We start from the raw sequence: 14,219 nt of genomic DNA on the forward strand, positions 1-14,219 counted from the left end.
CTGCTCAAAATGACACATTCAAACACAAAAATGATCCATCAAATGTTACCGTCATTGTGTATTGTCTACCAAGTATTGAATTCTTTGCATTCACATGAGACTTATCATCTGACATGATGTCGTATAAATTACTTAGATAATCTAAGTAAAGCACATACTATAAATGATTGGTATGATTCAATATTATTGTTTGAGTGAAATGTAATGCAAAGGAAATTTCAACTAAATCGATATTAATCAACCTTTTACTAGCCAAGTTAAAATTACTTATTATCTTTGTTACTTTCACTTAACTAGATTAAGTAAAGTTGACTTAATTCCATATTCCAAGTAAATTTAACTTAAAGATTTCTAATTAAAGCTACTAATAAATGTTTAGGTTTTTACTTGGCAAACTTTGTAAATTTACTAGCATTTTCAGAGTGAAAAAAATTAGCAAGCTTTTTTTCAAGTAAATCCTACTCCGATTTTTTTACAGTCTGCTTTATTTAGTTCATTACAACAATCTGAAATGCCACTTCTGCTCTTATTTGCATGTTTGTAAGTGTATAATTTTTACTGTTGCTTTTAATAATGAAAATAAATGCAACATTTGAAATAACTATTTCATTGAATATAAATGATCATTATTTAAGCAATTCATATTTTCATTGAAAAGATTGTCCTAGTATTTTTTTTACATCATTGTTACTTATATTTAATATAGTATATAATATAGTTATTAATACAATATAATTGTTAATCATTTTTTAATTAGATTTTTAATTATATTTCATTTTTTTTGCCTTCCCTATTTTATTTTTTTTTGGTCTAAAATATAAAGGTTGAGAATAGTGTGACGGTTGAAGACTGTAACTGGTTTGAAGGAAGCATTGCCTTCAGTTTTATATATGTTGTATTATTATTTTTTCTTCTCATATAGTGCTCTTCTTTCTGGATCAACATATCTGCAGTTGTCATGAATTTGGTCAATATAGGCCATCTTTACTGAAACATGACTATTTTTTTTTTTATTAATATTATCCATAAATGAAATGGAAAAACTCAACCCTGTCTCAGTTTTCAACCCCTGTAGACTATATAAGGCAGCAATGAAATAAGTAGGCTACATTGTATACTTTAAAAAAAAAAATGTCATATATATTGGCGTGACGGGATTGAATTCAGACTGAGGGACATCACTTTATAGTCTTTTTTTTTAATCAAATATCAGATCTTGCATTTTTTTGGAAAAACGTTTTTCACGAGTAAGTAACACAAATAAAACCTTTCAAAATTGCCACAAAACAATTACACTGTGTACAATTTTCTAAGTACAAATTCAGTGAAGTACCTCAGGGACCTGACAAAATGCTTAGTAATAGAATGGAACAATAGAAATAAGACATTATTTTATGCTAAAAATGGTTTAAATGCAATAATTTTGCATTCATTATTGACATGCCAAAGTATTGTGGAAAGCTTTTAATATTTTATTTTGGTGAACCAACACTTTAATAAGTCTAGGCCGGGGTACTGAAATATTACCGAATCCCAACAGAACCAGGAACAGACTTTTGTTTTGTAGTTAGATAAAAACGTCACAAAACGTCACTCTACGTCATCGCAGTACAGCGCGTAAGGAGGAGCCTCCCAAATGATCAATACCTAAACACAATATTGGGTTTGAAAAATAAGAAAGCTACAAAATGTGTCTCAATCTGTAAACATTTTCAAATTTTTGTTTAACTTTTGAATTTGTCGCTGTTTATGTATGTATTTAATATGTATTTATCTGCTTTACTTGTTGTACCCCCCTGATTGTAATTGTAATCTTAAAATCAATAAAAATAATAATAATAATAATAATAATAATAAAAAAAGCCTCCCAAATGATTACTTTCATTTTAACTGAAATAATGGCGTCGCCACCAGGGGCGGTTAAGGTCAGTGGAGGCTTTAGCACAACCTATTTTTATTTAAAGGAATTCATTAATTATAAAAGCGATTTAAGTGAATAAAAAAAAGATAGGCTTATTGTATTAGTGAAATAATTGTAACTATTCGGAAATAATAATTTATTTTTTAATTATGCATGCATTCTCTCTAAATGAAACAAGGGAATTATAGCATATTTTCAATTCAAAAAGGCAAATTTTAATAAATAAATAAAAAAGTTGAGTAATTTGCGTCACCGGACACTGTCGTTGAACATTTCTATTTTAAACCAGTCAAATGTTAAATGTTTATCTACTTACATTTTACCAGGCATTCGTTCACTTCTTTAATCATTTTGACATTGATGAGCTATAGACCGCTGAACTTTTAGTCATCCTAACAACAAACAGAGCAGTGCGTAATGAAGCACATCAGAGCAGTATCAAGAACAAACACATTGGAGTGAATCCTTTATTTGCATCTTAAGTTTATTGCCAATAATGACAGGTTTGCGAAAGTGTAGAACTCAGTGAGCTCGCGCAAAACACATCTTCAGCACAGCGACTCATTTAAACGCCTCTGATTGGCCGATGCGTTCAACAGACATGTTTGTGATTGGCTACAATGCTCAACACTGCAAACGCACGTCGTAAATTCCTTTAATGCAAAGGGGAAATTATAAATAAAACTGTAATATGCACTTTTCATGGTAATCGCGGCTAATGTAATCTTATTCACATTTTTTTTTCTGATTAATTGTTTTGCTCTATGAGAAAGACAAGGGAACAAAATATTCGGGGCTTTACTAAAAACATTCGGGGCTTAAGCCCCCTTAGCCGCAACATTATGAAGCTGCAGACTCGGAGCCTGCTGCATCTACAGTCCCGCACCCAGAGTCCCGCATTCCAAGACCCCTCGTTTTTCGATGACATCCAAATGCCATTGAAAACATTACGATGCAATATTACGGTCTCTTTTTATTCAAAGTTATCCAAATAAATATTTGCGTTCCCTGCTTAATGCATGTGCCAAAACAAAAATCATTGTGTTCTCAAACTAATTACCCAGTATTTATTTTTTGAGCGTGGGTGTAATTGAAAGAAAATTACTGATGTAAGGGATACAAATACAGATTGAACTATCTTCTGAAAAATATTATGTGATATTATATTGCTATATAATGTTTTAGTTTGTTTTTGTACAATGTTTCAAATTCCATTTTTTCTTTCAGTTCAACAATGGTCTATTAACATTATACCATGCTAACATTACAAAACCTGTTTTTTGATATTTTGAATGTAAAGCAAAACTCAAATAATAGACAAAACACCAAAACAATTCTGTGTTTTATTTAACGATCACCTTGATCACCGTCATTGCTGTAAACAGGACAAAGCAAAGAAAAAAGGAAGAAAGAATTGTGTTAGTGACTTTACTTTTCATCTTCAATTGCATTAAAAAAAACTCCTCATTTATAAGTCGCTTTGGATAAAAGCGTCTGCTAAATGATGAATAAATGTAAAATGTAATGTAAATGCTTAAGGTAAAATAATTACTTTCTGGTAGGCAAATGTTGTTTCTTTTCTCATTCTTTTTGCAATCACCCTGTCAAATTCCTCAACTTCACTAAAATAAAAGATGAATGCCATTGTCAAAAATATTGTGTAATTATAAATAATATTTGAATTGTTTTATATTGTAAATGGCTGGCAACTTCATACAGTTGAATTAACATTGATCCATTTTAATACTTACGTTTTATAAGAACTAATTTAAGTATAGTCTACATAAATTATATAAAGTAAAATAATTACTCCGGCATTAATTCAATTTATAGTTTTAGGAGAAAAGGTCCGATAATTAAAAAAAAGGTAAAAAGGTAAATCTGATTAAATAATTAATGATGACATTCTTTGATATTAACAGACTTAATGTATTTAATTGGTCTACTTTAATGTCAACTAATTTTAATCAAATTTTGACCCTTGTCTACAAAAAGGCTAACGTTAGCTATCAAAATATTTTCAGGGGGGAAAAGGCGAAAAAACATACATTAACGGCTCAAATTGTGTTACAAACTATCTTTACAAATATTAAATGGACTATTCATATGTTGGTGTATCGATGAGCTATAAAGTAGTTTGATTAAAAAAGAAATCATTGAATAAAATTGACGATACTCACGTTTCGGTTATTCACGTGTTTATAGACTGTAAGGTTTATCTATGTGTTTATCCGATCCAATTTGATAGGAGGTGCTGTCTCGAAAAACGAGGGGTCTGAGAATGCGGGACTGTAGATGCAGCAAGCTCCGAGTCTGCAGCTTCATAGCCCAGCCCAGCGCCGCCCAACAACAGATCACTTTTACTCCACTGAATCTGCGTTCATCTTTGGGCAAAAATTGAAAATGAAGCATGTTTCTATTTCTTTTCTTTTATTATTGTTGACGAGCTTACGCCTGCATGGTAAGACATGTATCCACATTACTATCTCCTTTCCCGGTAAAACTAACGACAAAGTTTCATAATATCTATTAGCTTTATATTCAACGTTTGTATTTTACTCCATCAATGTAACGTTTGTCTGATCTCTTTTCTGGTCTACGATATAGTTCTATAAACGAGACTGTTAGTTAGAAATAGAATGTGCGGAAACTGCTGGATTTTAAGTGACTTCTCGCAACAGTGCTAAAAATAAACGAGTGAGAGCGTGTTATTTTCTATATGTCATGTTATTGCCAGATATGGTGATGCTAGCCTACTGCACAGGGGCGGATCTAGAAAAATATTTATGGGGTGGCGAAAGGGGGGCAGGAATTTTTGAGGGGTGGCAAAATATGGCAGACGTATATATACTAAATTTAAATTGTTAAACTATTATACATATGTTTTAAATAAACCTTTCCACTTTAAAATTATGATGTTTAGGCCTATTTGTGAAAGATTATGATAATTTAGTAATTTTATTAAGATTAAGTGTTGAGATCTCTAAGTTCTTGAAACAAAAAATGATGCTTGATAAGATTTACTTTTTATTACTTTATTTGTTTGATATTATGTATATATAAAAAATAATGCATGTTTTTAATCTATACAGTTTTCCTGAATTGCTAAAATACATTTCTTGGAACCATCACCCACTTTCTCAAAACCTTAAACACAAAACCAAATCTTCAAACTACATTCAGAGAACAATGTAGTTTATGGCCAATTCACAGTTAAATTGGCCATAACTTTTAATTTGTTGCTGCCAATAGGGATAGGTATCATTCTACTACTCTTACCAATACTCCTTATCGATCCGGTACTTTAACGTATTCTTATCGGTTCTTTTTGTTATAAGTCAAGTCAAGTCAAGTTTATTTATATAGCGCTTTTCACAACACAGGCTGTATCAAAGCAGCTTCACAGTAATAAATTAAAACAATACATCAATGTTTGTTTCTAATGGAACGTCCATGTTTGGTAATGCTGATCAATAGTATCGTTGCTTGATTAGTTAAATTAAATATCCAAATATCCCCAACTGAGCAAGCCAAAGGCAACAGTGGCAAGGAACCGAAAAACTCCATCAGGTGACCTAATGGAGAAAAAAAAACCTTGGGAGAACCCAGGCTCAGTCGGGGGCCAGTTCTCCTCTGGCGTTTATGAACTAGAGACCGGATTTAACTGTAAGATTAAAAGTATTATATGAATGCCTGGCTGAAGAGATGCGTCTTTAATCTAGTTTTAAACTGGGAGAGCGAATCTGAGAAACGAACAGTATCAGGAAGGCTATTCCAGAGTTTTGGAGCTAAATGTGAAAATGCTCTCCCTCCTTTGGTGGATCTGGATATCTTTTTTTATATAAAAATAAAATAAAAAATTAGAACACAATTAATATTGTTTTATATTTTGAAATGTAAAATAAATATAGCAAAAGAAAAAGCAATGCTTTAACAAAACAAATAGAACATACGTTATGCAGAAGGGTGCAGGCTTTTGTGTTTTATATTCAGAAGACATAGGACACCAAAAAACAAAGTACAAACACATGGTCAAAAAAAAAAAAAAATACAATTAAACAAATATACAAATTATACAGCATATCTAATTTCAGTAATGTCTACTGACATTACTGTTCAGGAGTAATATGGGCTAAAAAGACATCTAATAAAGTCAGATTTAAAATAACACTGCATAGTTTATCATAGAGAGATTAAAGCTTATATCATTCAAGAGCTGCGACTGATTTTTTCTTTGCCTTTTGTTATTTGATTCACATTAATGGCGCAATCGTCATATTTTCTCCCAACTATAACGCCCATTCTTAATCCTATTGTATTGCAACACGCGTCACGACAGATGAGCGATCTATTCATCAAGCCAACGCGCTAACTGCCGCAAATGAAAGTTTAAAGCAAGTCGTAGATGCTCAACACTCATATTCATTAATAGAAAAAAAAGAAAGAAATGATATTAGGCTACCAGTGCTGCTGTTGCTCTCTCCTATCGCTGATTGTGAAATGAGCTGATGATCAATAAAATGCTGCTCATATCTGTTGCGTTTGGTGACGTGAACTCTGCATAAGCCTATACATTAAAACTGCATGTAGCGCGGGAATATATCCGATATCAGTTTACGTAAGGGCTAGCGCAAAACGCGGCATCGGCATCTCGAAGCGGCACTTCCGGTATTCTGATTATTTATAATAGGCCAACATAACATGTATGTGGCAGATTTAATGCACCAAGGAAAATTATTAAATAGCATATCCCTTATTAATTAATTATAATATAAAAGACACATTTATTAAAAACATACGTTGTTCAGTTGTAGGCTACAGTAGGCCTACAACAGATATGTTTTTAATAAATGTGTACTAGTACTAGGCTACTAATATTGTTAATATTTATAATATTATTATTATTAATAGTACCTATGTTTGTAAAGACGATTTAATTTGAAGAATAACAAATGTTAAATAAAATTACAATTAGGATATATTTTGGTGTGTTTCTAATTAATTAGCTAGCCTACAGTTCTCTATGTAAAAACCTTTAAAATTAGTAATTATCATTTTTCACATGAGTAGCATAGGCTACATGATGTTCAGTTAGCCTACTTTTTTATGAAAAAATTGGATTTAATAATTTCCTCTGCGCAGAAACATAACTAATTAATCAGAAAGTGGTATAATCACACTTAGGCCTACTTTGGCCGCAGCCACAGCTGGACAATAAAATAATTAATAAAGTTAATAAAATAAAAAATATTGATTGCTGGAGATGCCGCTGCGCCGGAAAGTCCTGCCCGCTGGGAGATGCCGCTCACTGATGCCGCGGGAGATAAAATTGTCTTTAAAACATAGGCTATATGAGCTAGATTCAACTAATCAATATACTATTATTATTATTATTATTATTAATAATAATAATAATATAAATATTAACAATATTAGTAGCCTAGTACACATTTATTAAAAACATATCTGTTGTAGGCCTACTGTAGCCTACAACTGAACAACGTATGTTTTTAATAAATGTGTCTTTTATCTATTATAATTAATAAGGAATATGCTATTTAATAATTTTCCTTGTTGTATTAAATCTGCCACATACATGTTATGTTGGACTATTATAAATAATCAGAATACTTGCAATCTCTGATTTTTTTTTATCATGTTAATATCATAATTGACTGATGGCCGCTGGAGATGCCGCCGGAAGTGCCGCTCACTGGTGGCCGCTGGAGATGCCGCTCCCGCATTCGGCCGCTGGAGATGCCGCTCACTGATGGCAGCTGGAGATGCCGCCGGAAGTGCCGCTTCGAGATGCCGATGCCGCATTTTTCGCTTGCTCTCTCTCATCAGTTTTGCGAACACACACTTATGTGACTAGACTAGGTGTAAATGGAATCGTTTTGATTAGTAAAATGCATGAAGTGACCAAGTATAAACAGGCCCCTACACCATAAAAAAGTCAGGTAAACACTTAGTGAGCTAGATACGCAACACAGTAGGCTATGAAGAGTCATTATATCAAAAGACCAAGAGCAAAAAAAAAAACAAAAAAAACACAAGGAACTCGCACACACTATCAATACTTTCAAATCCCAGCTAACACAAATACGTGACTGTTACGTAACTGCAACGTAATCTGGTGACCAAACTTTCGTCGTGGCGACGTAACTACGTCGTGGCAACCGGAAAATTGAAATTCCTGGATTCGTTGCCACGACGTAACTTTGCAACGTTGTCAGTAAGTAACGGCGACATCGTGGCAACGTTGTGGATCGACAGTCGTGTGTTGGTAACCAGTTGGTCATTTTAGTTTTTAATAATATGGGCGGACATGCAGTGGTCTAATTTAACTTGTCCTCATTGGCCCAAAACTATTTTAGAGACTTTTTCAACGACATATGAAAGATACAGACTCAAAATTCGGTTAATTCAGTTCATTTACTATAGAACAAAGCAAAAACAGTAAAAACAGTATGCAAATAGGTTATAGCCTACATTAAATGAACAAGATTTTCCCCAAAACCTTGAACATAACTACTCCTACACGTCTTCATTTTGGTGGCCCTAATAACAAAGCAAGAATAAGAAAAGAGAAATGCAAGAAAAAAGAACAGTTGAGTGTTTTCCCATTTAACATTTAAATAAACAAAGCAATTAGCACTGAAATATAGAATCTGTATAAGCAGACAGTTTTGTTTAAAAATCGCTTATATTTTTCTAAACATTGTCACAAAGTTATGTTGTGGCAAGTGTATTATTTCCTTTTAAAATAATTTGATAACTTCATGACATGTATCATTATATTCTATAAAACCTTGGTTTAAAATCTTTTTTTACATACATATTATTTTGTTTTTCTTATTCTGAAGTCGTGATTACGATGTCCATTTTCTTAGGCCTTAGGCCTAACTAGGCCTATTTATGATGATTCCTGAAGGCAGCACTAAACCCCAAAATGTGATGGTGCAACTGTCCGAACAAATTAACAGACTAAGAAAACAATTTAAAATGGTGTCTTAATAATAAAAAAATAAAAACTATCCCAGCCAGCAATGACATGTGGGGCCCAGATGAGGGCTTCATGGGCGGCAAATGTGGGCCCCATTATGGGCTTGCACCCGGGATCCACATTGGGGCCAGCCGTGGAAGCCCAGACGTACAAAAAGTGGGACCTGTAAGGGTACTGCATGGGTCTTAATTGGGCAATTCATGTCAGACCCATTTGGGCCCCACCTGCCCAATGGGGTCCAAAGTGGGCTTTGCAACATGGCTACACAGATGGGTTTTAAGTGGGATCTGTAAGGGTCTTATGTGGGTCTTAACTGGGCAATTCATGTCAGACCCATTTGGGGCCCACCTGCTTAAAGGGGTTTAAAATGGGCTTGCACCCGGGATCCACATGGGGGCCAGCCATGGATGCCCAGATGGGTTTTAAGTGGGATCTGTAAGGGTCTTATGTGGGTCTTAACTGGGCAATTCATGCAAGACCCATTTGGGGCCCACCAGTCTGAAGGGGTTTAAAGTGGGTTTGCACCCGGGATCCACATGGGGGCCAGCCGTGGATGCCCAGGTGGGTTTTAAGTGGGATCTGTAAGGGTCTTATGTGGGTCTTAACTGGGCAATTCATGACAGACCCATTTGGGGCCTACCAGTCTGAAGGGGTTTAAAGTGGGTTTGCACCCGGGATCCACATGGGGGCCAGCCGTGGATGCCCAGGTGGGTTTTAAGTGGGATATGTAAGGGTCTTATGTGGGTCTTAACTGGGCAATTCATGACAGACCCATTTGGGGCCCACCAGTCTGAAGGGGTTTAAAGTGGGTTTGCACCCGGGATCCACATGGGGGCCAGCCGTGGATGCCCAGGTGGGTTTTAAGTGGGATCTGTAAGGGTCTTATGTGGGTCTTAACTGGGCAATTCATGACAGACCCATTTGGGGCCCACCAGTCTGAAGGGGTTTAAAGTGGGTTTGCACCCGGGATCCACATGGGGGCCAGCCGTGGATGCCCAGGTGGGTTTTAAGTGGGATATGTAAGGGTCTTATGTGGGTCTTAACTGGGCAATTCATGACAGACCCATTTGGGGCCCACCAGTCTGAAGGGGTTTAAAGTGGGTTTGCACCTGGGATCCACATGGGGGCCAGCCGTGGATGCCCAGTTGGGTTTTAAGTGGGATCTGTAAGGGTCTTATGTGGGTCTTAACTGGGCAATTCATGACAGACCCATTTGGGGCCCACCAGTCTGAAGGGGTTTAAAGTGGGTTTGCACCCGGGATCCACATGGGGGCCAGCCGTGGATGCCCAGGTGGGTTTTAAGTGGGATCTGTAAGGGTTTTATGTGGGTCTTAACTGGGCAATTCATGTCAGACCCATTTGGGCCCCACCTGCCCAAATGGGTCTTAAGTGGGCTTGCACCCGGGATCCAACCATGGCTACCCAGATGGGCTTTAAATGGGCTCTGTAAGAGTCTTATGTGGGTCCTAACTGGGCAATTCATGCCAGACCCATTGGGGCCCCACCTGCCCAAAGGGGTTTCACGAGTTCACACTTACATATAATTTTGAAGGGGTAAAGTTTAATGCGTGTTTGGCGTGCTGTCCGGAGGGAGGGCTCCGAGCTCGGAGTTCGGCCCAAACCCAGAGTACTCCCCCCGTATGTAAGTGTTTTAGGACTAGAAGCGTGGAGAAGGGGTGGTGGAGGGATGCTGCAAAAACTGTCAATGAAATGAGGTGAGACTGCTGAGTATATATACCTCTTACCATTGATTGCTGAGTGCTCTCCACTTGTGTTAATTATCTGAACGTGCTCCTCCCGAACCTTGTTAATAAAACGTCATTTAAAGTGGGTTTGCACCCAGGATCCAGCTGTGGATGCCCAGATGGGCTTTAAAAGGGATCTGTAAGGGTGTTATGTTTGATCTTAACCGGGCAATTCATGACAGACCCATTTGGGCCCCACCTGCTTAAAGGGCGTTTAAAATAGGCTTGCACCCGGGATCCACACGGGGGCCAGCCATGGATGCCCAGATGGGTTTTAAGTGGGACCTGTAAGGGTCTTATGTGGATCTTAACTGGGTAATTCATGTCAGACCCATTTGGGCCCCACCTGCCTAAAGGGGTTTAAAGTGGGCTTGCACCAGGATTCAACCGTGAATGCCCCCATGGGCTTAAAGTGGGCTCTGTAAGGATCTTATGTGGGTCCTAACTGGGCAATTCATGCAAGGCCTATCTAAGCCCAACCATGCCAAATGGTTTAAAGGAGAACTCCGGTCAATTTTAACATTGAGCTCATTTTTTTGTACATTTGGAGTGCTGTCAGTACAGAGAACAACGACAAAAATCGGTGTTGCCTACAGAGTTATCCTAACTTTTATAACTTAAGAGTTATCCTCTTTTTAAAATTTGCACCCTGTTGACTTCAATGGGGCAAGTTTAAAAACTGCTTTTAGCCTCTTAACATCCTTGATGTGTCATTACAAGTGCACAGAAAATGTGAGTGATTCCTTCAGAGTGAACACGGGTGAATCTGACTGCAGTAGATGTGAAAGATATGAATAAAAGTGATGTTATTTCAGCAAGCGCAAATACCTGTATTTACATCCTGTTTTCGGTCAAAGTCCATAGTAATCGATTGTCGAGTTCACGCGCATTGGTTTAGTACCTATGATCATGTGCGTGAACTCGACAATTGATTACTATGGACTTTGACTGAAAACAGGATGTAAATACAGGTATGAGCGCTGGCTAAATAAATATCATTTTTATCCATATCTTTCACATCTACTGCAGTCAGATTGACCCGCGTTCACTCCGAAGGAATCACTCACATGACCTGTGCACTTGTAATGACTCATCAAGGATGTTTGTCACAATTATTATGGGTAATACTCATAATATTAATGTGTTGTAAGAGAACATAAGTTGAACATAAGTTGTTCAAGATCCTCCATGAGACTCGTGTATTTTTGTCTGATGAGTGAAAGTGTAAATCAATGATGTTCTTCTGTGTTACATTATAAATCCAGACATCTACTCACAATCTTTATGATGTCTAGAAAAATATTTTCAAAGCACTATTATGCATTTATTTGACTAATTTTAATTGTTTCTTCTCCAGGTGTGTCTGGTGTTGATCCAGAAGAAGTGCCAGTGGAGAAGGGATATTCAGTCACTCTAAACACTGGTGTTCAAACAAACCAACAATACCTGATTATGTGGTTTTATAATATCATTCCCATCGCTCAAATCCCTGGAGATCAGAGTAAGATCTGTACAGATTTTCGGTGTAAAGAGAGATTCAGAGGCAGACTGAAGCTGGATCATCAGACTGGATCTCTGACCATCATGAACATCACAGACACAGACTCTGGAGATTATAAACTACAGATCATCAGCAGCAGCAACAGCAACAGCATCAGTGTAAAGATCTTCATTGTTTCTGTTTATGGTGAGTCTTCATGTTTAAAAGCAAGTCTTGTCCATTTAAATCACTTCATTAAAGTGTTTAGTACTTTTGCAGTGACATTCAGGAGTGTTTTCTCTTTACCTGTATATTAATTCACACACAGCATAAAGATAATTTCTACAAAAACACATTTATTCTTAAACTGTAATTTATAGCTTTAACTTCATATTCAGTGCATTATGATTTAAAGTGTACTTGTTCTTCTATTGGTGGTAGTTTAACTGTTTTGTTCTGGTGAAGATGTCAGCTTCTCGTCATATCATCCATCCATTTCAAAGCATTTATTATTTATTGATCCGTGTACCTTCAGATAAATTGTGTTCTCGTTTTTGTCTTAATCGGAAAAACAAAGAAATCGTTCATTTATCACATATTCGACCCTTCTCATGAACGTAAAAAAAAAAAACGCAAATCTTTTTTTTTTTTTTTTCTTCATATTTTTGTTTGCGTTTTCATCAAACTTTGTTGTAATCCGCCAAATGGAAAGACAGTAAAGCCAAACTGGATAAACACGTTGTATTTTTCCATCTCTACACGAGAGGGAATAAAACGCCTCTTTCCGCTGATTGGTCAAGCAAAGATCAAGCCGTGATGTCATCAGTTGTTACTAGTGTGAGTCACTGTGGGTGAATAAAACTGTTATTTAATTGTAAGATTAAAACTGTAAAATAATAACAATAACATTTTTATTCTTCCATTGTATCTTAATGTTTTGGGAAATGGCACAATTTCCTGGAGTATCATAATATTCATGGTTGTATGATGTTCATGAAATAAATGTTCATTGTGAATCCAGACATATCTCTCTACTCACAATCTTTATGATAAGTAAAAAAGTTTTTTCAAAGCACTATTATGCATTTGTTTGGCTAATGTTAATTGTTTCTTCTTCAGATGTGTCTGGTGTTGATAAAGTGTCAGTGATGGAGGGAGATTCAGTCACTCTAAACACTAGTGTTCAAACACACCAACAAGACATAATTAGATGGTATAATAATGGCATTCGCATCGCTCAGATCACTGGAGATCTCAGTCAGACCTGTACAGATGTTCAGTGTAATGAAGGTACTGAGAGATTCAGAGACAGACTGAAGCTGGATCATCAGACTGGATCTCTGACCATCATGAACACCAGAAACACAGACACTGGAGAATATACACAAGTGATCATCAGCATCATCGGCAGCTTCAGCATCAGCAACAGCCACAGATTCAGTGTACACGTACAGTTCTTCAGTGATATAGTTCATGGTGAGTCTTCATGTTTAAAAGCAAGTCTTGTCCATTTAAATCAAATCATTAATGTGTTTAATACTTTTGCAGTGACATTCAGGAGTGTTTTCTATTTTTCTTTAACTATATTTATTTGAAACAGCCTAAGTTTCTAAGTACATACACTACCAGAGAAAAGTTTAGGATCGGAAAGATTTTTTATGTTTTTGAAAGAAATCTCTTCCGCTCACCAAGGCTGCATTTATTCGATTAAAAAACAAATACAAAATAATAATAATAATATTGTGAAATATGATTACTGTGTAAAACAGCTGTTTTTTGTGTGTTTTTGTTTCTATGTGTTATTTATTTAAAATAAATGTTGTTCTTTTGAACTTTCTATTCATCAAAGTAAATGTAAAAAATGTAAAATAACTATTTTCAACTTTGATAATTATATGAATGTTTTTTGAGCATCAAATCATCATATTAGAATGATTTCTGAAGGATCATGTGACACTGAAGACTGGAGTAATGATGCTGAAAATTCAGCTTTGATCACAGGAATAAAGTAAAGTTTAAAATATATTAAAATAGAAACCCATTATTTTAAATTTCCATAACAATAAT

At 35.8% G+C, this 14,219-nt stretch overlaps 1 protein-coding gene across 4 annotated transcripts in view; it reads left to right on the top strand.

Annotated features, from left to right (window-relative positions):
- Window positions 1-4,261: 4,261 nt before the first annotated feature.
- LOC308702304 (uncharacterized protein) overlaps window positions 4,262-14,219 on the top strand; it is a 271,135-nt gene continuing 261,177 nt past the window's right edge. For all 4 annotated transcript variants that reach the window (XR_014031572.1, XM_081385033.1, XM_081385037.1 and 1 more), the window contains exons 1-3: window positions 4,262-4,382; window positions 12,030-12,359; window positions 13,272-13,628. Coding sequence is in view for 3 of the 4 variants with exons in the window: in XM_081385033.1 (XP_081241159.1) it covers window positions 4,325-4,382; window positions 12,030-12,359; window positions 13,272-13,628 (745 nt within the window). In the remaining variant the exon portion in view is untranslated. The remainder of the gene's footprint in view (window positions 4,383-12,029; window positions 12,360-13,271; window positions 13,629-14,219) is intronic.

Source organism: Scardinius erythrophthalmus, assembly GCF_964197995.2.
Source record: "Scardinius erythrophthalmus genome assembly, chromosome: 14".
Taxonomy (NCBI): Eukaryota; Metazoa; Chordata; class Actinopteri; order Cypriniformes; family Leuciscidae; genus Scardinius; species Scardinius erythrophthalmus.